Source organism: Cylas formicarius, unplaced genomic scaffold (genome assembly GCF_029955315.1).
Source record: "Cylas formicarius isolate icCylForm1 unplaced genomic scaffold, icCylForm1.1 PGA_scaffold_5__7_contigs__length_24384050, whole genome shotgun sequence".
Taxonomy (NCBI): domain Eukaryota; kingdom Metazoa; phylum Arthropoda; class Insecta; order Coleoptera; family Brentidae; genus Cylas; species Cylas formicarius.
The window spans coordinates 3667893-3693698 of NW_026844341.1; the positions used below are offsets into that span (position 1 = coordinate 3667893).

At 34.5% G+C, this 25806-nt stretch overlaps 1 protein-coding gene and 1 long non-coding RNA gene across 3 annotated transcripts in view; one reads left to right on the plus strand and one right to left on the minus strand.

Annotated features, from left to right (window-relative positions):
• Window positions 1–1724: 1724 nt before the first annotated feature.
• On the minus strand, window positions 1725–8763 carry LOC132702142 (uncharacterized). 2 transcript variants are annotated; one of them, XR_009618853.1, is made up of 5 exons: window positions 8638–8763; window positions 4649–4741; window positions 4237–4581; window positions 2226–2492; window positions 1725–2176 (listed from the first exon to the last, which is right to left on the minus strand). It is a non-coding gene; the product is annotated as an uncharacterized LOC132702142 (long non-coding RNA). The 2 variants fall into 2 exon arrangements; XR_009618854.1 differs by having other exon boundaries at window positions 4237–4593.
• Window positions 6478–25806, plus strand: part of LOC132702140 (TATA-binding protein-associated factor 2N) — an 81203-nt gene continuing 61874 nt past the window's right edge. The window contains exons 1-4 of the mRNA XM_060670593.1: window positions 6478–6712; window positions 12123–12436; window positions 17633–17857; window positions 24845–25018. Of these exons, the coding sequence (XP_060526576.1) occupies window positions 6698–6712; window positions 12123–12436; window positions 17633–17857; window positions 24845–25018 (728 nt within the window). The 5' untranslated portion in view covers window positions 6478–6697. The remainder of the gene's footprint in view (window positions 6713–12122; window positions 12437–17632; window positions 17858–24844; window positions 25019–25806) is intronic.

Below are 25806 nucleotides of genomic sequence, written 5' to 3' on the forward strand. Positions count from 1 at the left end.
GATTTTGCTGAGTCGAAATTGATGACGTTTCCCCAATCATCCTGTTGGCTTCTTCAGGGCCTGACTGAAACTTCAGAGTCATGTAACGAATAGCACGTTTTTGTGCTAAGAAGACCCGGTGTGCACTAGTGGCTAGACCCCAATACATTATACCGTAACCTATCACTGATTGGAACAGCCCATAGTACACCAGCTTTAAAACATCAATGGATGCCGTATCTCTAATATTTTGGAATAAGTGTGAGCAGGAGCTTAATTTGGACAACATGTTGTTGCTGTGATAATTCCACGTTTTCTATAGTCCCTCTAACTGGAGAAGAATACTGGAAACAACGCGGTTATTTTTTGTGACTATTTCCATAGCCATTGACTTAAATTACTATTCATTTACCCTCGTGACCGTTGGTTCTGCGGCTCCTTTTAGATTAGCTCTGCTTTTACCTGTAACTAAAATGCTTTTGTCGTCTGCATACAGTATAAATAATGCATCTGTATTTCCCGAGGAAGATAAAAGATAAAACAATTAAAGAGGAGCGGTGATAGGCAGTATCCTTGAGGGGTACGTCTGCCTACATATTTTTGATTTTGAACATGCTGTACTCTCTTGGAGAGGTAAGATTTAATCCATGAGTTTGCTGGACCTTCAACGCCCATGTTTTCCAGTTTTTTTAAGAGAAGGCTGTAATCGACAGTGTAGAATGCGCAGCTCAAATCAAAAAATAAACCTAGTGTGGTTGTTTTATTATTAAGGCTATCGTAGATATGCTACAGAGCATAGTCCAGAGCTGTACTTGTGGAGCGGTTGGCTTTGAATTCGTTCTGAGCGTTAGAAATAAAAGAATATCTCTCAAGGAACCAGACTGTCATTATGACAGGACTAAAAAATTTTTGCGTCTTGATATTGAAGAGAACTACCGCTCGGTAGCGGTACGAGCTACGTATGTTCGTTTTGTTGCCTCTATTTTTAAAGATAGGTACGATTGTTGAGCTTTTTAAGGCCTGTGGATACTCGCCCTGGAGGAAACTTAAATTGACTAAATATGATAGAATTGGAGCTATAATATCTTTAATAGAAATTAACAATTTGCCCGGTATTTTATGGATTCCAGTGATTTCTTACGGCATACATTTCTATTTTTTTTATCTCTACCGTTGTAGTAGGGTAGAGAAACATTGAGTTTGAGTGTATTTGGGATTTCGGGCGTTAGATTTTGAGGCTGCATGCTATGTTAGCAAAATTTCACAGATTTTGTATCCGTCTTGGAGTGTCGTCGTTTGTTAATGTCGCCGCACAAAATGTGCTTATTTTTTGGTTCGTACACAGCTTGTAACATTATTGAGAGTTTGTCTACAAATACTTGGAAGTCTCCCTTTGGAGATCAGTATACAGGGAAAATTGTTATACATCCTTTGCTAAGCTCTAATTTTATTGAACACATTGCAAAAGTTTTTTCTTTAGAGTTATAAAATGGAATGTTTGAAAAATTTAAACTTTCTCTACCCAAGATACAGACTCCCGCTCCCCTGCAACTAGTTCTCGAGAAATAACTAAAAATCTTATAATCTAAAGGTTTAAGAACATTAATGTCTGAGAATTTATGATGCTTTGAGATTTGCACATTGATTTCGTGGTTATTTAGTATTGATTCGAGGATTTCATTTTTGTTTGTGAGACCCCATTCAATATTAAAGTTGATAACTACGAATTCATTAGGTGTCTCACCGTCTGCTCAGGCAGGCGAGGCTTATGATGGATGGGCCCGCCCTTCCTCGGACCAGGGAGCTGCTTAGACTGACCAGGAGGGAGTGTAGAGCACTAACAGGGGCCTACACAGGACATTGCAGGCTTAGGAGGCATCTCTGCTTGCTAGGCATTGGAGACGACCCGGAGTGTAGGTGGTGCATGGAAGGGGAGGAGACCCCGTATCATCTGCTCACCGAGTGCCCTGCCTTGACATGGGCAAGATTGGGAGTCTTCGGAACGGCCCTGATCGATCCGGACTCAGTGCACGGTATTGGGCTAAAGGAGTTGCTGACCTTCTACAGGAGGGGCGGCATTCTGGACGCCCTCTAGAGCGGCCTGGGGGCATAACGGGCCCATCTGGTGGCCTAAGTGCTTGGACGCCCGCGAGGGCGCCCCCCTTTAATACCAATACCAATACCAATACCGTCTGCTCTAAAAAATCTTCATTTCCTGAGTCGTATTTACTGGCGCTGTTTCTTACATTTTTGTTAGGAAAGAAATAAGTTTCCGTTCCACTGTTCGTTGTGGTTAAAGTTAAGTTTTTCACAATTTACTCTGCAGATATCAGATAAGTTTTCTTCAATCTGTGCTGATGTGGATTTAGCCAACCTTGTTACATTTATCCAAGCTTTCTTCTCAACTCCTCGTATTCTGCTTGTTGTGTTTGTTCCTTCAATAAAAGTTCTGCTTCTTCGCCGTTTCGGCTGTACTAACTGATATCCATCGTCATCTTGCTTGTTGTTATTGTCTGTGTTATTAAAAAAGTAAAGAATATTTAAAGGTTTGTATGAAAATTTTACTGACTTCTTTTATCGATCCTCTCTCTTCATTTTTATTACCCATATCTTGAAAATTTTCCGACTTCTGAGGTATTTGAAAAAATGGTGCGCAATTCATTTTATTTTTTTATTAATATTAAGAGTTCTACTTAGTAGTTTTGTAGAGTAGCTATTGAGCTCTCTGGTTAGTTTCGTTTCTTGTAAATTGTTAATAGATATGTTGTGTCTGATTCCTTAATAAACCTATTTATTATTACTATGATTACTAAATTATTATTATTAAAAAATAAACCGACAACAGCAAAATAATACAAACAATAGCAAATATTAATTAATACTCCAATAACCATATTCTATAGTATTCATATAACAAATCTAGGTCTGCCTTAGAAAATTATTTTTATTTGTTGATAGCAGTGTCCTATTAGTTAAAGCATGTGAACTAAGTAAGAATCTAAAAGAGGCACTTTGTTAGTTTCACAATTTAGTCGGCATAATTTATACTACTTAATTTTTTGGCTCGGCAGCTTCTTGTGATTATTCTGCAATGTGCCGCTTTCTATTCATCAGCAACATGTGAATCTACCTTTGTAAACTGAACTAATTTTAGCAAAAAGTGTTTTTGCAAAATTTAATCTTCACTGTATATCATGGCCACTATGGAATTTAAATAGATGAAATTTTAATCTCGGTTAAGTATAAATATTTGAAACTGGTATCAAAGCGCTTTATTTTTGTGAAGATCTTTTAAGCTTTAGATTCTTTTATTCATATTCTAAGTAAGGATAAAGATAATGAGATGCAGTTTTCACCGAGTTTTTGAGTTCCTAGTTCCTAAAATTTATTTCATGTTAGAATACGCAAATTTTTTTTTTGGTAGAGGTAAAACAAAGGGCAATGAGTAAGAAGACTTAAATTTTCCGCATCCTTTAAACATAGTGTTTAACTATGGTTAATGTAAGAAAATTTTGCAGAAATTTGTTTCTAAAGATCAAGAAAGCGTCCTGTGGTCACTGATTTCAGAAATTCGAGAGTCATTTTCTTTTTGCTATTTACGAAAGCCGTCGTTTGGTTATTTAGCGATGTCCAAAAGGGATTAAAGTATTCTGCCTTTCTATTATTCCACGTTGTCGCTTCTACAAAAACTGTATTGTAGGAGTTTTTTAATTGTTCTTAATATTGTACCTTATAAAGATTTTTACATAACATGGGAAACTTTAAAAAGTTAATGATTAACGTATAGAACATACACCAAAAATAATTTCTTTGACTGGCAATTGTAAACTTATGACAAACACCCTGTATAAAATTATTGAAAAATATTGAATTGGATAGATAACAGGAACCCATAGTTATTTATGATATAAATCAAGGGCTACTGCTTTGTCCGTGACCCGTCAGATGAGAGGTAATGATAGGGTCTCGCATTTAAAAATATGTGACCAAAAGTCAAGACAATAAATTTTTAGTTTTTATTTTAATACGCTGAAACATTACGCTCCTGTTGCATCACTATCAAAAGTGTTAAAAAGCCTAAAACATTTTCCATAATAGATTAAAGATTTCAAATAATGTCGACCTGATTTTTTTGCACAGTTACAACTTGCGTGTTGTGACAAAATGTCCGATTTGAACAACGATATGGCGTATAATAATAGCGATTTATTAAATACGTTGAAAGGACCGCCTATTCAAATTTTGTAATGCCATCACCTTGGGTAATTTTGAATAGGCTGTAGTTCCTTCATTGGCGTACGAACCAAGGGAGATTATATCGCGAGTCTGGTGTTCCGTGACCAGACCTCATTATAAACAATACCACCGGCCATTCAATGATCTAAACAAATAGGTTATTGCCGGTTCAATAAACGCACGTGTGAATTCACTAAAACGTGCCAAAAAACCGCTACTACAATCCTACAAATTAAATGATACTAGAGTTGGATTGTTTATTTCATTAGTCGTCGGTAGTTAGTCCTGCAACATTGTTCTTAATTGTGATTGAATGGACAGGTCTCCCAAGTTGCTGCTAGCGAGGTAAGTTACTCTAATATGTGCCTACAATGTTTACTTTAATTCAACACATCTTGTTCCGAAAATTATTACAATATACAATAAAACTTACTTGTGGATCTATTCGATTGCATCACTGTCGATGAAAACATTAAGTTGAAGATTGGACAACTTGTCCTGCTCTCCGTCCCTCCTTTTTAAGGTCCTTGAAATTAAAAAAAAATGTAGAGAAGATGTTAAGTCAGCTTATAAGAGTTTTGCAGTATTAAGGTTTTGAACTAAACGTATATAAAAATTTCAAAATTCTCATCATCATAATCTTTGCAGTTGTGCCATAAACTAATGTGATTTCAAAGGTTTTGAAAATAGAGGACTTTCATAGTTTCGAGTAATTTTTTCTATAGGTTTGTATTGAGGCCTATCCTGAAACTGCCTCCTTCTACTGTGTAGTATTGGTGAAGTATTGTGTGATATTTATTGATGATATTATAACATAGAATGAAACATATATATAGTATTCTATTTTTGAAGTACACGAACATGTTGCCATCTTAATAAAAAAGTCAATAAACCAAGTACCAAGAAGAGGAATAAAAAATTGTGAAGTTATGTACTCTATAGCGAAAGTATCACATTCTTTGACCTTATAGAGAAGATTTTAAAATTTCTTTACTTTATGGAAATGTATTATTATATCTTTTTTATAAACAGCGGTTTTGAATATTCAGTGGGCACTTAAATTTATGCGGTTTATAGGCAAAAACTTTGATACCAAAAAAAAATGAGTCCTAATATAATAAATAAGAGATGTTGGATTGATTGATATCATCTGAAGAAATAGTTTTCAAATCATTACTTCCTGGGTTGATTTAGCTCATTCCGATAGCATGATTTCCAGGTGGCACAAGCATTTCAACTTTTTATAAGTTAAGCGATAAATATTTTTCAATAATTTTTATTTATTTATTTGTGTATTTAACAGGCATTTGGGCTTCATGCAATCAGGTACAGGTAGGTTGCAGTACACATTAGTATAAGAGTTACAGAAGCATTAGATGGGACGATTACATCATAAAACTGAACGTAAAATCTGCTTCTATTAGAATTAACTCTAATAAAAGAGAATAGGAGAAGAGGAAAAGAATAATGTTAACCATGGCGATCACTAAGAGATACATAAGCAAATCAATGTAAAAGCCTTGTGGGGGATATACACCGACCATATTATACTATGCATATTTCAAAAACTTATACATACTTTTTTTATCTGCTAGTACTTTAGTGACAAGGAACAAAGGATAATTTCGAGTAGAATATTAATCCGTCACAAAAATGGTTAAAATGCAGCAGAGTTTTCTCAAAAGAATTATAGTCATTTGGTGCATTGCACTTGGCTGTATTAAGCTACAAGTTAATATTTAGAGACCAACGATTGATTTGTCGCAAACTATGCTGGAGATCCCCACCAATGTCATTAATAAAAATGTTGATTAATAATGGCACCAGTATTGAGCCTTGAGGAGCGCCCAAGGAATCAACGGAGGTGCAACTATAGAGACACCCATTCTGACTGCGGTTAGAGAACAAAATAACAAGCGATTCAGAGTCTCCAAGAATACGAAGCTTGTGAATTAGAATTTTATTGATCCAACCGATCAAAGGCTTTTAAAAAATCGAGGTATATGACGTCGAATTGAGAACCTCATCGACAGCCTCAGAAATATTTGGTTATGGACTATTTGCTTCTTAACAACATGAAATATTTTTATAGTCAGGAATTCGGTTTACTACGAGCTAAAATTAAAACGTGGTTCTTGTGTTACGTCCCTGGTCTCTGTATATCCCCACCAAGGTCGGTATCCGGTGAATTTGACCCACCGTATAGGAGACACGGTTATAATTTTTAGACAATAAAGAGAATGACCGGCGGTTTTTAATATTTTTTTGTTGTTATTTCACCGCTTTGAACTCTTTGCGTTCGCATGGTCCGATTTGAACCCGCATCAGCGCGGTTCGCCACTTGTGATCGCGCGTTTGTGAAGCGAGGTGTACGCATTTTGGCTTTCCCCGATTCGGTACCATTTCGATGGCTGATTGGAGTTGATGGTGTCGATGTTTTAGGAGTTTATATTCAATTTTCTGGTCGCGATCTCAGAGTATCATGGTGGCGCTAAAGGTGAGCACTTCTTGTGATCTCTTTGGTCGGAAACAAGTTTTAGTTTACACACGCGCATTTTTTACGCGAATTAGCAATATTGTTCAATTTGTGGATTCTGTATTCTCAATTTGCATTTTTATTTTTAACGCAATACGCCGCATATTGTCATTTGCCATTTTGTATATTTATTTATTTCCCCTATTTTTCGTAAAAATATTGGAATTCGTTTATTTTATATATTTATCTAAATTTGTCGATTTCCCGCGAATAAACCAAATGTTTTGGCGTTATCCATTTATCTTATCAGTAATGAGTATGAGGTCGTGTTCGTCGTGTTTTCAGCAAGCAATTAAATTCTCTGTTATTTTCCCAAAGCAAAATTATTTAATTATTTTTGGTTGATCCTTTTTTTATATTCTAATGAAAAATGATCAAATTTGGTAACAATACTTGTTATATTGTTCCAACTTGCGAATATTTTTTAAAAATTTGGGATTTGGTGGTGAGCTTCATTGTTGAGCACAAACTTATGTTTTTCATTTTTCAGAAGTAACCCATAATTATAAATCTCCCATGTATTTTGACACTCAATAATATTTAGACGACTAGAGCAATAGACGCCCGTGTTCTTTCTATCTTAAAGTCATAACAACTTTGGAATTTAAAATTTAACGCCTTGTAGATTGTTCTATTTTGTATATTGCGAAAAATGCAAAATTAATATTAAGTTTCACATTAATTTCTAAAAAAACTGCTAATAAAATCAACCTACATATAAAGTTTGGTTTTAAACTATCTAAACCGAATTACGTAACAAAATGGTTCTTAAATGTCTTTTCGAATGTGGCATCTACTCCCAAGTTTTTCGTATTGTTGCATATCTAAGAAATATTTTTCATTTTTGTAATTCTAATTATGCCATGAGATATAATGACAATTTGCTGTACGATTAAAACTCAAGTTGATATATCTTCCAAATTTTTGATTTGGTGGTGGATTACATTATTTAGTAACATAACAAAATTCGATTCGCAGTGGTAACCGATAATCAAAGTATCTAGACTGAACTGAGTTCCACATTCAAAAAATAATATCACTGACTTCCAGATCAATCTAAAAGTCATTACAATTTGAATTTTTAATGTAACACCCCGTGTTTAATAATTCATTTTAGCAGTACAAGCCCGCTATGGGATATGAGAAATGGTAAGGTCCACAAAAATAATTTAAACACAAAGTTGTTCTATTGAGCTATATTGTTCCAACTTGCGGATATTTTTTTTTTAAATTTGGGATTTGGTAGTGAGTATATGAAGAACATAGTATATATAGAACATAATATGTATTCAATTTTTCTTTTCTGTGACACAATGTTTTTTATCCAGAACTGTTTTCTTTATTTTTTGACACAAACGAAAACTGTGAAATATTTTTAATATTTCACAATGTTTGTATATACCAAATGAAGGACTAAATTTTGTGTTGTCCAATGCTACGAAGGCATATTTTTCAGTGATGAACATGCTATAATGTTGCCACGTTTTGTAAATTTACTTTATTTTTGTAAATGGTACCCCTAGTATTATATCTTTAGAAGGCGGAATTATTGATCACTATCGTCAGCAGGCTTTCAATTGCATATTAATGTATTAAATTATTAAACTACAAAATTCTAGTTTTTCGTATTCACTTCAAAATTTGATTTACCATGATAAGGCAACGCGAAATTCAATATTTTAATTGACATATGTAAAATTTCAAAAATATTTGAGACACCCTCGACTTGACAATTTCTGTTTATTTGAAAAAAAAAAAAAACGCCTCTGGACGCGAAACTTTGTGTAACAGATTTTTGAAATACAGTTGTTTTTGGTGGATCTTACCATTTCTCCGATCGGATAATAGACCTGTCGACCTCACTAATTGTAATTAAAAATTCTTACCGTATTTTATAAGCAGAATGAATGGCTAACGAAAAATTTTATCTGTCTAAACAAGTGCTCCTTCCCTCTTCGTCTGCAGTTTGTAACTCGCCGCGCAACGTTTATCTCGACAATCACATAGCATCTAAAGTTGCCCTAAATGGTGGCGATTTGTTTTTTAATAAAATGATAGCCAAATAGAACTTAATCTTTGCTCCGCCTTTTCGCGGTACTCAGCCAAGCGTATCGCTCCCCGTCGCGGCAGAGTAAATAAGTATTATCCTGTTAATGCACTGAAGCAACATAATGGAGAGAACCCCTAACGATAAAGACGTAGCCCTAATGGAATGCCGTTATTTCCGCTTAAAGAAAAACAACCGCTTTCGCGCATTATATGTTACAATAAAATTCCCCCCTAAATATAAAACCTGTTATTATCTACTAATGATATTATTCACGTTACTATTTGACAAGTTTATGACAAGTGATTATCGATTAGGGCTAGGAAAACAGCCTGTGACGCTGTAAGACAATAAAGTGCCGTCATCGAACGTTTAATGTAGTTGAGTCTGTTGGATAAGAAATTCAGACACCCATATATTAGTATAGAAAAGTATGGAGTAAAAACTGCTTATTAGGGATGCAAAGGGACTATGGAGTAAAAAACAAATAATTTTTATCTTTATTTTTTGCTAAACATTATACAAAAAAAATTAGGTCATTTAACGAATTGTTATCTCTTCTTGGCGTTATAATTACGGACCAATCAGATATTCTCCTTTTCCCTAACCTAGATAGGCCAGATTTAGTGTTTTTTTTGTTTATATAAATAATAAAAATATACCAAATATTTGTGCATTTGCTTAAAAACCTATGCAATGCCAATGCCAGTTCCCTTGATTTCTTTCAACTTTAACCCATAATGTCAAGGTACTAACACTCTTGATGGTCCCTTGATGAAGACACATACCATTCTGTATATCTTTCCATGGCCCTACGAATGCATAATTTATAACTCCATCTAATGAGCGTGGTTCTTAATATAACAACATGGAATCATGAAAACTGTGATTTTCCTCAAGGTGCATTTTTAAAGGATTTCTAAAGTAATATATACCAAATATTTTGCAGTAACGCAAGTGTCTACCATTCTTTTAAAAGGATAAATAGGTTTATAGAGGATTGGCGAATACATATAAAAATTATACTAGGCAATCTCGTATTTGTATTGAGCAATATTATTTCAGCAATATAAATAGATAACCAAAGGGGGTTCCAACGAACATAACCCCAACAACGACCGTGGGCCACCGATCCTTCTAGGCTTCGCCCCCAAAATGGAGACGCGATGCTCTGAAATTATGGTATTAAAACTCGTGCCGACAGGGACAGAAAACACCTTTCAATTTTCATTTTCTTGCTAGTTAAAACTGATAACAACTGACTTAAAACGCAAGAGTAGAGCAATCTCTCCAACATATAACACACACCATCTGTTGGCCACTAATGACATTTCTACAATACAAAAAAAAAAACTTCGCATTAACAAGGCAATGGGTCTATGATCGTTAATGTTCAATCAGTGGCTTTAAAGCACCCCTACAGACTCTGACTGGCACGATATAGTTTGTCTTTGTTCGGCAGATCATTTTCTTATATAACGCTGTTGTAATTTTCATTCATTCAGTAAAATCGCACTCAATAAAATGCTTTAAAAAATATTTCAGGTTGAAACTTGATAATAATTAATAATTTGATTTTCAATTTTATTCTTTTTATTTTAACTTTTAGTAACTTTCTGTTTTTCCATATTACTATTTCATTTATCTATTATACTATATTTAATTTAGTAATATAATAACAACTTCCTATTTAGTTTTCAATCTAAACATTTAAGAGGTTAAGTGGAGTAGCTTTTGCTAGACTTCGCTTCTTCTCTACTGTATGTTTGTATATAATAATATACAATAACAAAGGCAATTTAATTTTATTATTATTATAATGACATGCTTTATTGATTTTCGCCCCCAAACAATATATAAAGGCATAGTCAGAATAATTACATTTATCTTAATTCTAGAGAGTAATTAAAAATATTAATAATCCGTAAAGAAAAACAAGAACGAAAGCAGAAAGAAAAATTAATTTAGTTTGAATGAAAAACTCTTACGGCTTGATTCCCAAACGAATTGAGCAAAGTATTATTCTTAGGCGCATGGAACAAAACTGGCGTTCTGGTCTTTACCATTTCTACTTTCCTATTAACAATATGGTGCAAAAAAAGTCCACTATTTTTTCAGCATAGGATAGAAGTCAAGCTTTGCTGCATACGATTCATGAGAAAAACATTTTTTTTTATGTTTCCAATTTTGTTTTGATAGTTATTATACTCTAGACTCATACTGTCCCACTGGCAAACTCAATATAGGACCGCAAAAGTGTGTTATAGAGTATGATCAGCGACTTGGAATTTTCAAGTTCTTATTCGCTTTTTTCACCATGCTGTCAATCAAATCAAATCCTTTCACTTACGCCCATGAAAGTCTTAAAGAAGCTCTAACATTCGTTCTGATATAATAATTGCGTCAAGACAACGTCAGACGATTGAGTTATTAGTATATTATGTAACAAGTGCGGTAAACGTCATTTGACTCACGAGTTTATTTGACACGAGCGGAGCGCAGCGGAGCCAGTTTTTAATAAACTAGTGAGTTAAAAAGTTTAACGAACTTGTTGCATACTATACTTTTTCTACGACCGTTAGTTTTTGGGTACATTTTCGCTAAACAACACGAATACATTCACTGACATGACCGTCAGAATTGACATATGTCAAAATTCAAAGCGTGGGAAATATCTCCGAAAACATCCGATTGCTCCCAAATCCGTGCGGTAAAATCCCGGAAATGTCCGAAGCGGCTCGGATTCATGGGAAACGAAACTGACATGGTAAAGTGACGCTTCCCGCACGCTAGATGGGTGTTTAATTAGGTATTTTACAGACGCGAGTAGAAAAAAAATATTTATCTGAAATGAAGCCTTTAACATGCATTTTTTTTTAATTTTACTTTTTCATTTCGGAATTTTGTAACTATAATACAACTCAATATTCCATTATTTTTAAATTTAATTTAACTCTCTAGAAAATAGTTCTCTTAATATTTTTTCTAAAAGTTATTTTTTTAAAAAGCATTATAAAATCCTATTTTTTTTAACAAAATTTTTTCCACTCATTGGATGAAATTCAATCAAATATCATGAAGGAATGAACAGGTGAAAAATGAAAAAACAAGGATTTAACTTTTTCTTCGTGCTCAGTCGTGAATAGCTTTAAAAAAATTACTTTATAAAAAATATTGAGATCATTTCTGTAGAGCACTAACATTTTAAAAATTGTTATTTTTGATATATATTGAGTTGTAACAAAACCAAATAGTCAATTTTCTTGGTCCATCCTAATCAATAGTCCATCTTTCGGCGCGTTTTATAATTAAACCACGTTACAGAAACCAACTCTCTTCTATACGGCATCCATCATCGTCGGTGTGCTTCAAGTTGTCGGAACTGCCACCGTGAAAGAGGTGATATCGTCGAAATCGGAAGAAACGCTAGTAAGAATCCCTAGGGAAAACAAGTACTACCGGTACAGCTCAAATTCTCAAAGTTCGGACAGAAGTGGAGACAAGATAGTAGATAGTGAGGATAACAGAGGGGTGAAGGTTACAACTCCTGTGGAAAAACGGTGTACAACTTGCGACACCGGCTACGCTAGACCTTACAAGCCTTACAGCAGGAATAGTTATTACGACAGATACGACAGGTAATTTTTTGGTAGGACTTGCGTTATGACCCTTTTCTAGATATTGTTATTCACCTTATTCACTTTTCTATGATGTATAGAACCCATTAAGGCTACATTTAAAAAATGTTTAATGTCAATGTCAATCAAAGTGTACTTTTTAAATTATATGCCCGATATATTATTTAATTTTTTATTTTCTTCGAATAGGCAAGAACCAATTTACTAATGACCCATTATTTCGGAGTACACATCAACAGAATTTTTTTTCTGTTTGTTAACTATGAATAATTCTAAATTGATATGAATTAGAATCAGAATAATGGTGAAAGTTATGTCGATTAAGAGTTCCATTTTTATTAAATCAACATTCGTCAGTAAATATAACTTGATAATTTTCTATTTCTTGAGATGCTCGTTTCACTTGTATCAATGTCTTGCCCAATTTTGTGACTTCCGTTTTGGTTAGGTTTCCTTTCAGTGGGGTTTCCATTGGTTTGTGTTAAAAAATCTTTCAAAGTAAATTTGTGATGCCGAGAAGCAATTTTAAAAGCATTTTCTCATCACAAAAGTGATGTCAATCCCTTCTTGTTTTGGATAAATTAACATTTTTATTACAAAGAGTTGTCAAAACACATAACATACATAAATTTTCTTCGCTATCTACTGTATAATAATATCGATATAAAATTTTTCGTCTTTAATTGACCTAAAATACATGGCGTCCCATTTGAATTAAACAAATGTAGTGAATATTCAACCACAATTTCTAAACACTATGTATAAGTTGACAAAAATTTAACAAGAGCCACATAAAACTTCATCAGTTGGTTGGCTACAGTTATCACTTGGATAAAATTTAAATACCAGCTGAGAAAAAAAGCAAAACATACTATTTCATTACATTAAACCTTTAAAACAAATACTTAAGTTATAATGCTTCGTGGCAAATAATGTGAACAACGCAATATAGTATTCCCTACATTTTAAACTGTACTGATTTCAAAGTAGTGCCCCATAAAATGACTTAGTATAGGGTTATGATTTTCAATTTCATTTAGGCCTCTGGGGTGAGTCAACCAAACAGTTCATTATTTCATTGGTTTCAAAAGTAACACAACACTTGCAAAATCAACTTACCGCAGTCGGAGATCGTTACGGTCTTACAAGAAGCGCCAATAAAATAAAAATACTAATAATATCAAAATCCTCAGAGCCGCCCAAAAATATAAGAATATATGGGAAACAAATAGAAGTGGTAGAAAAATTCAAATATTTCGGAGCCTGGATCAGCAACAACCTAGACAAGTAGAAATCAGGACCAGAATCGAGGAGGCAAGCCTGATGCGGTCACTCTTGTGTAATTCCACCTTAAGCCTGAGGCTCAGACACCCATTTGTGAAGTGTTATGTACAGTCAAAACCCATTCATGGCTAAAAAACATCCAAGATTGAACGCGTATGAATGCTCACTCACTATTTCGAACTGCGTAGGATAGTCAGAGGTTCACCGACATTGTTGCCCACTTTCAATGAAGAAGACGGCACTCCAAGAAGAAGATTGCAACTGGCAAATCTCTGTCCTGCCTTCCGCCAAACACCATCACGCCCACCAGGAGAATGTGACTAATTCTCGTTTCATGAGAAAATAAAACCGTCTTCCAATCATCAGCATTTCAATGATTGATTGTTCGAGGCGATATTGTATGATGGCGAACAGTTCTAAGTTCACCATTTAACCTAGTACTAGTGATCTTTCTATTTCTTAAAGCAGTATACCTAATAAAACGCTCATCCTTTGGATCGGTACATAGTTTTCGTCCTTCTGGCCTTCAATAGTAAGATCCAGCCTCGTTAAATCGTCTTCTTATCACATTAGCAATGTGACACATTGAGTGGCCCTCATCCACTAAAGTTACAGCTCTCACTCCTCCTTTTGGCAATAAATTTCTTAGTCGATTCATTTTACAAGAATAAAATAATCGTCACGCAACTGGGCAAACGAAAAAAACGTTTAATAAGCAGTTTATGAGCGGTTTTTATGAGTATGGCGAATTTTATTTGACCTTTGCAAATTTTAAACGCAACATCTGTTGTGAAATCGTTTGAAATGTCAGAAATATTCCAAAGATTACTAGCAAACATTCAACGATGAAACAAAAACAACCAAAAAAGAATATGTATGGAGATGGAGCTAATGGTCAACTGCTATTATGTCTTGGTTGCTAGTATACTTCACGGTGATACCAATTTCTGGAAAAACACTAAACATTTTTATTACACCCTATATATATATATATATATATATATATATATATATATATATATATATATATATATATATATATATATATATATATATATATATATATATATATATATATATATATATATATATATATGATGACACTATATTCCGGGATATCATCCGTTCGCTCGTTGAACTCCGACTGGAATCCTGCATCCGACTGGAATCCTGCAAATCTTGCATCCGACTGGAATCCTGCAGACGTTTCGCCAAAATCTCACTTGGCATCTTCAATGCTCGCGCTCCGAAAACACTTCGAACACTGGGAGGTTATCGGCGGTGCGTGCGGTATTTATACTCTGCGCCGGAGATGGTAACGGTGCTGCTTGTGCGTGGGGGGAGGTGGCTCCGCCCCCTGAATTGTCGCGTTGTTAATTTCGCCCGATCGTAGTTGCGATGTCCCCGTTGGCTGCTGCGCATCGCTCTGCTGTTTGATTATCGTTCTCCACGTGTTGGATAAATGCAGAGCGTCGTCTCTCGTATTGAGGTGTCCGGACTTTTCTATTTCGATGGCCTCTCGTATAATCCTAGTCCTAAAATCAGGAATATTAGCTATTTGTTTGCAAGTGCCGAAATCAATTTTATGGCCTGTCTGGCCTGTCTGGAAAACCAAGGAGTATACAGTGTAGCATGCGGATCGTGCAGCCTGACGTATGTGGGACAGACCAACAGAAGAATTTCAGCCAGGCTCGAGGAACATCGTTTAGCCATAAGAAACAAACAAACAACATCTGCTTTGTTTCAGCACCAACATCAGACAGGCCATAAAATTGATTTCGGCACTTGCAAACAAATAGCTAATATTCCTGATTTTAGGACTAGGATTATACGAGAGGCCATCGAAATAGAAAAGTCCGGACACCTCAATACGAGAGACGACGCTCTGCATTTATCCAACACGTGGAGAACGATAATCAAACAGCAGAGCGATGCGCAGCAGCCAACGGGGACATCGCAACTACGATCGGGCGAAATTAACAACGCGACAATTCAGGGGGCGGAGCCACCTCCCCCCACGCACAAGCAGCACCGTTACCATCTCCGGCGCAGAGTATAAATACCGCACGCACCGCCGATAACCTCCCAGTGTTCGAAGTGTTTTCGGAGCGCGAGCATTGAAGATGCCAAGTGAGATTTTGGCGAAACGTCTGCAGGATTCCAGTCGGATGCAAGATTTGCAGGATTCCAGTCGGATGCAGGATTCCAGTCGGAGTTCAACGAGCGAACGGATGATATCCCGGAATATAGTGTCATCACATTTTTCCATCCGTGAATCAATACGTGAGAATATATATATATATATATATATATATATATATATATATATATATATATATATATATATATATATATATATATATATATATATATATATATATATATATATATATATATATATATATATATATATATATATATATATATATATATATCGAAAATAAATTTTTATCGTTATCAGCGAAAATTGTGACATTGCCAAGGATCCTACCTACAATACAAAAAAAATCATACAAATAGGATCATAAATTCATAAAAAATTGTAAAAAATTGTGGCCAATTTATGTGTTGCGTTATTTTTGTATAGGAGTTTATATTAAAAAAAAAGAGTGAAAACTAGTATTTTTTAGAAAAATTGAATTATTGGAAAAAAAGTTGAAGAATTTCAGAACGAATTCGAAATTTCAAGATTTTAAAGTAGGGTATTCCACTTAAAAAATGTATATTTTATTCGTCACGCCACCTGTTTAGCTTAAAATAATTTTAAAGTGTACATCCTAACAATATTTATAACTCTTGTATGTATCATCGTTGACTCACCCTGTACAAATTAACAGTGAAACTTCTCTAATCACGAGCATACGTTGAGAACTGATTTTTTTGTGAGAACATTACATACTGGGATCAAGAGGCTGTCAACGACTGACATTGGTAGCGAAACTTATCTAACAAATCCTGTTCTTTTTATTTATTATTGTTATATTTTAATTCTTTCATTTTTATTTAATTATATTTTAATTGATTATTATATCGAACAAAAGTTATGTCGTCGCATAACTTGCAACTTCGCAACAAAAATGTTTCTCATAAAATGTGTTAAAAACATCTCACAAGAATGCAGCAAAGAAGAAAACGATAGTTGTAGAACAATATAAAACGAAATTCTTGAGAAAAAATTATTTTAAGTTGCGTCAAGAGAAAATACTGAAAATTCATTTATTTGTAGTTTATGTGAAGTTGTTTACATAAGGTTATACAATGACATAATTTCATCTAAACTTCATGGGCTTTTCAAGATTTACCGTTAGAATATTTGAAATAAATTTCAAACCTCATAACTACGCCAACACAATACATCATCATTAATTATTATGGATAAATAAAAAAAGGGTTCTACTGACAACATCTTTTCATAATTATAAAAACTTTTTCTGTAAAAGTATATTTTTCTCTATAAAGTATTTTATCAGTTTTGTTACTATAACTGCAAAATGTGAGTTATCAAAAAGTGAATAAGAGAGGCATAAAAGAAATAAACTTAATTTTCAAAAAATTCCAATAATTACAATACTGGGTAAATAATGAATTCAACACTAATATACTCAGATTTGAAAAATCCAAATTTTTTATTAGTATGCAAATTGTGCCAACCTAGATGGTGCTTTCATACTATTTCAACTATTTTTTAAAACTGAACCGCTGTGGGTACAATATTTTTGCATTCTCTTAGAATTCTTATTTAATTTGAATTTGATGTTTAAAATATTTAAGATTCACCACGATTTTGATTATTTTTTTTTACGGACCACCTCCTTCCTACACCGGCCTCTATTTTCTAATTTTAAGCAATGTCATAGTTTGAGTTCATGAATTTTTGACACAGGGAAGTCTTGTTGTTGTTGTCTTTCATAGGTACGATGACAGAGATAGGTCATACAACGACAGATACGATCGGTACGACAGGGATCGTTACTACGACAGATATTATGACGATTACGACAGCAGGGATTATAGAGGCAGGGGAAAGTATGGAGGATATGGAGGCAGAGACCGATACGACAGATATGACCGCTACGACCCATACTATGATCGGGGTGTAGGGTACGACAACAGGGGATACGATAATGGCGGTGACAGGCAAGTTATTTTCTTACAACTCTTTCATTGTCAAACGCCATTGCCCCCTTGAATTTCTTAGTGTTTCCACATTATTGAGTAGTGAGCAAAGCGATGGGACATGAATTGATGAAGAGACATAAATGCCGAACGATTTTGGGTTATTCAACAATATATTTAGCTAGAAGAGAAGTTTGATGCATTCAAATATTTTTAAATATAGAGCATCCACCAATTTGCAATGAAAGTGACGCATTTTTTCAATTCACTTATCCTAATTATGTTTTGCAGAGTAAATAATCAAGAAAGAAACATTTAAGCGGGCGATGTAACGTTTCTCAACATAACAAAATATAGTTGGTCTAAATACAGTTTTCCGTATATCAGCAACGCCTAATTTGTTGTGTATCGACGGCTATTAATGAGATAATAAAATTGGATTTCTGAAAGTCAGGCAGATTTCAACGACACTGCTATTGATTTCATTCGAAAGGGGATGAGTGACGTCTAAACTTCCACCAATTTCAAGGGAAAGTCCTCAAAGCAGCATTTTAGGACATCGATCTAAACATCTGACTTTCTACTCCTCATTCTTAATCGATGACTTTCTATTGCATAACTGAGCATCTTAAAGTGATTGCTAGAATCTCCAAAGCCCATAGTCTGATAGCAGGTCATTCCAAGGAGCAAGTTGCATTTTTGGCAATAAAATAGAAGAAATTATTAAGTATAACTATTTTTTTTAAAATAGAACTCCGTTGGATTTTGTCAACAAATATGAAAACTTTCTTGATAGTTAACTTATTTTTAGAAGTAGTACGGTACTTACAAATATTTAGAATATGGGCAATCTGTAAACTATAAATATGGTTTATTTCATATATTTTAAGCGTAAGTATAATAGTTCAAATCGAATTATCTTTGGAAAAATGACCAATATTAAAATGGCAACAACGTTCTCTATCAATCTTGGTAATATTAACCCAACAAACTGATTCAAAGTGGTACAGCAGAAAAAAGAAGAAAATAAAAGAAAACTGTCGATCGGATTTCAGAAAGCTTTAGAATCTTAACCGTCCCTGCAGCAGACATAACAAATAATCCATTTTTATAATGCACGATATAAAACCTGATAGCAATTCCTCAGGGTAGATTAAACTTTACAGAAGAACTTTTATAATTCTCTTAATAAGGCTTTACTAGTCTTCCAGCTAAATTTAAAAATCTTCCTACCAACAAGTACTTCGACTGATTACAACCATTTCTTCTAACTATTGGCACTTTCTAGTCATTTCTTTTTTTCTGCAAAAAATGTTGGTGTAGCTATATTATATTTATATTTTAGAATATAACTGTGTTCATTAAGTTGTAACCTATTTTTTTAAGTTATATTCAATAAAAATTTATAAAAACTTAGCTATGCAAACAAAATTTCCTGATGATGTTTAAACTACATCTTAGTTGTATACTTTACTAAACCAATGCAAAGCAATTCCACTGTGTAAAGGTAAATGAGACAAATACAGCTCATTAAATTAAAGTGTGGTGGCGACATGCCAAAATACTTGAATATTGTTTCAATAAGCGTCCGAAAATATGCAAAAATTTTATCAATCTTCTGGATTCCCCTGCGTCGGTTGTTTATAAATCAAACTTGCTGACGTTTCGCCAATAATCCCGTTGGCTTTTACAGAGCTTAACTAAAACTTGCAGTTCGGCAACCGCTGATATCATAGTCTTAGGGCTCTTTCATGTTTTTTGAGTCTAGTTGATATTTTTCGTTCAGTCTGTCCAATATATTTTTTGCCACAGATGCACGGAATGCTGTAAACTTCTGGTATCTCATACAGAATTTTGTCTTTGACGGACCGAAGATGTCGAGAGATTTTTGGGCAAGTGATAAATCTGGTTTTGACGTAACATTTCTTAAAAACTTTTGAGTTGCAAATAATATTATTAATTTAGGTCAACATACCTGAAGGAACTATTTTACAGGTGCAGCTCGGTATTATCAAAAATCAAAATTTTCCAACAATACGCTTTGACTTACTTGACCAATTCAAAAGATTTAACAGTAATAAAAAGTAATAATGGTGTTGAGATCATTCTTTGTTGGTATGGATTATAAAGGATATTTTTTAAGAACTTTTGATGTACGGTCAGTGATGTTTTGAATGTAAGGAAGGACAACAATGACAAGTGTAGGGTTGCTTTCGAATTCATCTTTTGGTGAAGCGTATTTTGTGATGGAACGCTTAATAACTCTCATATGGAAATTATTATAGAGAAGAGCAAATATAAGTTGTTTTAATTTTGAGTTCAGTGACTCGGGCTGAGAAGGTTTCACGGCTCTGTAAACAAGAGAGTTGATAAGGTATTTAATTATAAGGTATTACGGTATAAGGTATTAATATAATAAGGAATTAAGGTATTAAGGTCTGTATGCGTAGGTTTTCCGTGAACACCCGAAACCCAATGTTGGGTCTGATTTTCTATTGGTAAGAATATCTAAAATTGGATTAATATTAGTGTCTAATTCAATGGTAAAATCAAACTCATCAGTGTAATGATTTTTAGTTCAATGAAATGAAAGGAATTAACTAAGATGCTAACAGTTTTCCCTGTAAAGGGTTTTAATTTAGAAGTTAGAGAATTTATGAATATGGGGCTCAAAATAGGCCGTAGAGACGAGGATTGAGCTCGTTACAATGATGTAGCATCATTTTTGAGTTGACGTCCGGAAGAATATCTTGAATTTTTTCCTGATAGTCAATTGTATTCATGAAAACTGCACTATTTCCTTTACCTGCTTTAAGAATTACGATATCGGAATTATATTTTAGAGATATTAGAGCAATGCATTCATGTTTTGGAATATTAGATTTAGTATGTTTGGATTTTTTTAAATCGAATTGTATTATCTGTTTGAGGTTGCAGGTTGTTTGGGATAGACTCCTCTTTTGGAATAATACGTGGGGCAAGGGCGAAGTTGGAACTTTTTACAAGAACTAATTTTTCCTTCTCACATAGTTGACGTCAGTTTTTCAGTTTTTTGATTCTCTGGAAGATAAGTGAAACGAGAACTTTGTCGTGAATCATATTGGAAGGGTATCGAACTCGAATAGGGACAAGATGGAAGCATTTTCCAAATATAGAGACAGAAGAGCTCTATTGATTTGGTCTATTTCTTTAAGGGTATGATGAATTCTTTCTCGAAGTAAAGCAAAACTACATTTGCAAAAAATTTTATAAGCAGAGAAAGTTTTGACATCATGGAATACAACAAAAAAGTCAGTCCACAGGGTAATCTTACCAGTTTCAGTTGGTGATCTTCTAACTTTTGCGCTTGATGACCCCTCCATAAATGCTTGTTAATTTTTCAAAGAAACGCCCAATTTGAAAACTTCCTGACGTTTCCCTAATCATCCTATTGACTTCTTCAGAGCTTATAAAAACATGTTAAAAGCGTTCTACCGTGAGTTAAATAGTTTTGTCTCTTTAATACAACTAGGCTTGCCAATATTTTTAAATCTAAGTCCGATTTTCTGCAGAAATCAGCAGTGAATTGAACATTTTCTTTTAATTTTGGTTGCAATGATTCAAGTGGCGGAATCCGAATACTCTCATGAATCGCATACACTTTCCTGCGAGTCCACTGTGCATCACTATTCTTAAACACTTTCATTATGGCTTTGTCACATCGTTCCTTTTTGTCTAGTGAATCATTATCAAGGAATAGACGCAAGGTTGACCTTGAAGTGAAAGTTACAATGTCCTCACTCTACTGGCAGCATTAAAAAATGTAAATTAATTTTTTATTTTCTAAATAAATATTACATCAATTCCACCTTTATTTACTCGTAAGATGATTCTCTGGCAGCACATATTTAAACGACATTTTCTTTGTGGTTCGTTACTCTCCTCCATTTCGTAGTCGAAATTTTGTTCAACCCAATGGCAATGCGCAAATGTTTTAAAATTTCTGTGTCGACACTACTAAAATATAACTACCTCCTTGTACTGATAAAAGCTTGTAAATCCGTTTTTATTGATTAATTGCGCGGTTTATTAAAAATAATAAGAAACGTTTATTTTATCAAATCCAGAAAAAATGCAAAGTGTAAATTATTATTCTGTAATTAACATTAAAAAAAATCACTGATGCTCTTGTAGAGTACTTGTGCGTGATAAAAGAGAAAATGTTTGAGTTTTAGTCGTAGTAATACAATACAATTCTTCTCATTGTCAAAGTTGGATTTGTTGGTTATAGCAGAGGTTAAGTAGTAGCCGAGTATACTTCATGTTCAGGATGAGGCAAACAATAATAAAAGCCCTATATTGTTATTTTTCAATATCTTAAAACTTGTCCGCCTCTTAATAAGATAAAATCTTTAGAAAAGATTTTGTTTGCTGTGTATCTTTAGGCAGCATGTTATACAACGCGGGCGAATAGAACGTCCACACTTCTTTAACTATGTGTTTTGTTAGTAAATCTTGGATATTCGAATGAATAATAATAATAATAACAATAACAATAATAATCATAATAATATTAATAACAATAATATTAATAAACCGTATTTATTGAAAATCAAAATAATAATAAGTAATAATACAAGAGTGGCGACATTCGCAATTTGCGCTCTTCCGTGTAACCGCAAGAACAACAGCACCAACACCATAACTGTCAACAAAATATACACCCGTGTATATACATCGAAAATACTGCTAGCTACTGGCCGGCCTAATAAACAATATTATGGCTTTTTTGAAGGACTTTATTGTGGGGAGTGATATCACACACCCATAAATGCAATAAATAGATGCACATCATAAACTCCTACGCTTTTGCTAGATACTTGCCGACCTAATTAACAATATTGTGGCTTTTTTGAAGGAGTTTATTGTGGGGAGGGACGTTATAGTATAAGGTATTTCATTTGTATTTCAAATTAGTAAAAAAGCAATAGTGGCCAGTTGAACTTTATATCGGTTTTTTTATATGGTTGTGAAATATGGTCACACTTTCTGAGATTGCAACTAAAATGAATACAAGCATCCTGTAGTCGTTGATGTCTCTCCATTATCTCGATTAAGTATTGCTGACACACTGCAATAAGCGACACGGGATAAAACTAACATATCACACAGTTTAAGTTTGACTTCTTTACTGAGAAAATGTTTATGAATATGCAATATCCTCAACTTATAGAAGGATTTTTGTAATACCGAGCCAACATGCTTAGAAAACCGCAAGTCACCGTCAAACCGTAATGTGAAGGAGAGATAATCTCATCATTCAGGGTAATCTTAAAAGAGGCGTTTTTTACAATATTTTCCCTTTTGTTGCGTTTTGTTAATATTGAAGAGGTTGTGAGCCGCATATAAGGGGTGTTTTTTTTCCATGTATAGAACTGTAAGTTGCAATAAAACAACGATGGATTATTCGATTGACATGAATTTTATTTATCCGAAAGATAATCTTGTGGCATTACATTTTAAATATGATTTCTGGTATATCACCGCCACGGCTGGCGCGGATGTAGTCCAATCTGGACGTCCAATTTTCGATGACCTTTTCCAATATTTGTGACCGTATATCGGCAATAACACGGCGAATGTTGTCTTCCAAATGGTCAAGCATTTGTGGCTTATCCGCATAGACCAATGACTTTACATAGCCCCACAGAAAGTAGTCTAGCGGTGTTAAATCACATGATCTTGCAGGCCAATTCAGAGGTCCAAAACGTGAAATTAGGCGGTCACCAAACGTGTCCTTCAATAAATCGATTGTGGCACGAGCTGTATGACATGTTGCGCCGTCTTGTTGAAACCATATCTCCTGGACATCATGGTTATTCAATTCAGGAATGAAAGAGTTAGTAATCATTTTCTGGATGTAACGGTGTTTCGACATACACTTGAGGATTAGCTTCGCTCCAAATGCGGCAGTTTTGTTTGTTGACGTAAACCAAGATCCGTCCGCAAAATCTTCCATAAAGTGGATGGACACAGATCCAATTCCTGTGCCGATGGCGGATGGACTCATTCGGGTCTTCCTCAATGCTACGCTCTACAGCAGCAATAACTTCTTCTGTACGCACCGTACGGCGTCTCTGGGGATGCGTGTTATCAATAAGAGTAAACGTGGTGCGAAAACGTTCCATGGTTAATCGAATTAACTGCTCTGATGGACGATTTTGTCGACGATAACATGGACGTAGTGCGCGATACGTATTCCGCACAGAACCATAATTTTGGACATAAAATTGCACTATTTGCAAGCGTTGTTCAGGCGTGAGTCTATTCATGATGAATTGCCAAACCAAACTGAGAATAAATCACTTGACAGCTGTTAAATCGGTCGCCATTTTGAACAGTAATGCCAACTTAAAGTTCTATACATCGAAAAAAAAACACCCATTACCTCCGAAATTATTTTTAGATCTAAATTTATTTATTCACTAGCAACAAAAATGTAACTAAGTATCATCGGCGTATTGATGAGATGTACGAAACTAAAGAAAAATAGAGAAGTCAGCTGTGTAAACTGAGAATAGAATAGGTCCCAGAATACTCCCCTGGAGAACAACCCTCTCCAAAGCAGTGACATCTGAACTATAACTCCTATAACCAAGAAAATTTTTTAAAAATGAAACCTTTTATCCCTAAGAATTTCAGTTTAGCTAGGAGAAGGAAATGATCCAAGGTGTCGAATGCTTTGCTATGTCCAAGTCAATAAATCATCCAAAACATGAAGCAAGGCAAAAGTAGTGCTGTGCGAAAACCAGATTGAGTGTCTGGGAGGATTTTGTTATCGCATAGGAACTGACGAAGTTGTTTAGCTACGGTAGCATCTATCTTTATCATAAATAATTTTGGTAAACCATATTTGTATTAGGTTAAGTTTGCGTAGAGGGTTTTCAGAGGCTCCACCCCCCATTGATAAGCAAGTTCTTACTATTTATTTGGTGGACTATAGGAACTTACATAATTTTCTCATTTTAGGTACGATTATTACAGACCCTACGACGACAATTACAGAGGAGGATCGGGCTACTCCAGCCGCAGCTACTATTCGTCGAGACCCGACTACTACGGCACCGACGCGTACTACGGCAGTAGCGGTACTGGTTACGCCAGGGACTACGGATACAACAAGGACGACTACAGAGATCGGGGGTGAGTTTCCTAATGAGAAAAGTACTCGCGAAACTAGGCCGGTCCCGCTCATATTTCATGCGAACTCCGTAACTCTCTTCAAAGGACGGGGACACTTAAAATTCACGTTGAACTTTTTTTTTTAATAAAAGATCGCGGAAACTTTTTAATCAAAACGTAACGCCGACATCGTTGCGATAAAAGTTTCACGATAACCCTTATAATCCGGAGGGATCGGCGCAAGCAAGGGGGAGAAACCTCTATTATGAGCCGTCAAGTCCGTGTTATTTCCCATATTAATTTTTGTTTGGGTTGTTTTTCCGATCTACGTTATACACCGGATTTTTTCCTGTATTTGCTACGGAGATTTCTTTGCCCTGGAAACTGCGTAGGTTTTCGCCGTAAAATTTTCGGAGCACGATTGCGATTATTTTATTTACATTTACGTGTTACTATTTATATTTTATTGATGTCAATTAGGATTTAATTAAATCCATATTTTGAAATACTCAAGGATATATCGTTTAATTTTTTTGGTTTTATTTTTGATATTGGAATTTATATGACTCGCGCGCCTTCTACCTTGAGATTTATAAAACGTCTAGTGAGTCATGTTGAAATTACGTCATTTAAGCATTATTTTACAAACATGGAGTTGATGAAATAGTGCAAAAATTTTATATGATTTTAGAACTAAAATTTATTTTGTCAGTACCGTGGAAGGGAAAATTTAAAATTTGGTTTCTCATTCTTGACGCTTTGCAATTGTAGTAAAATCTTTTCATGATTTTATTTTTGCAATAAAATAG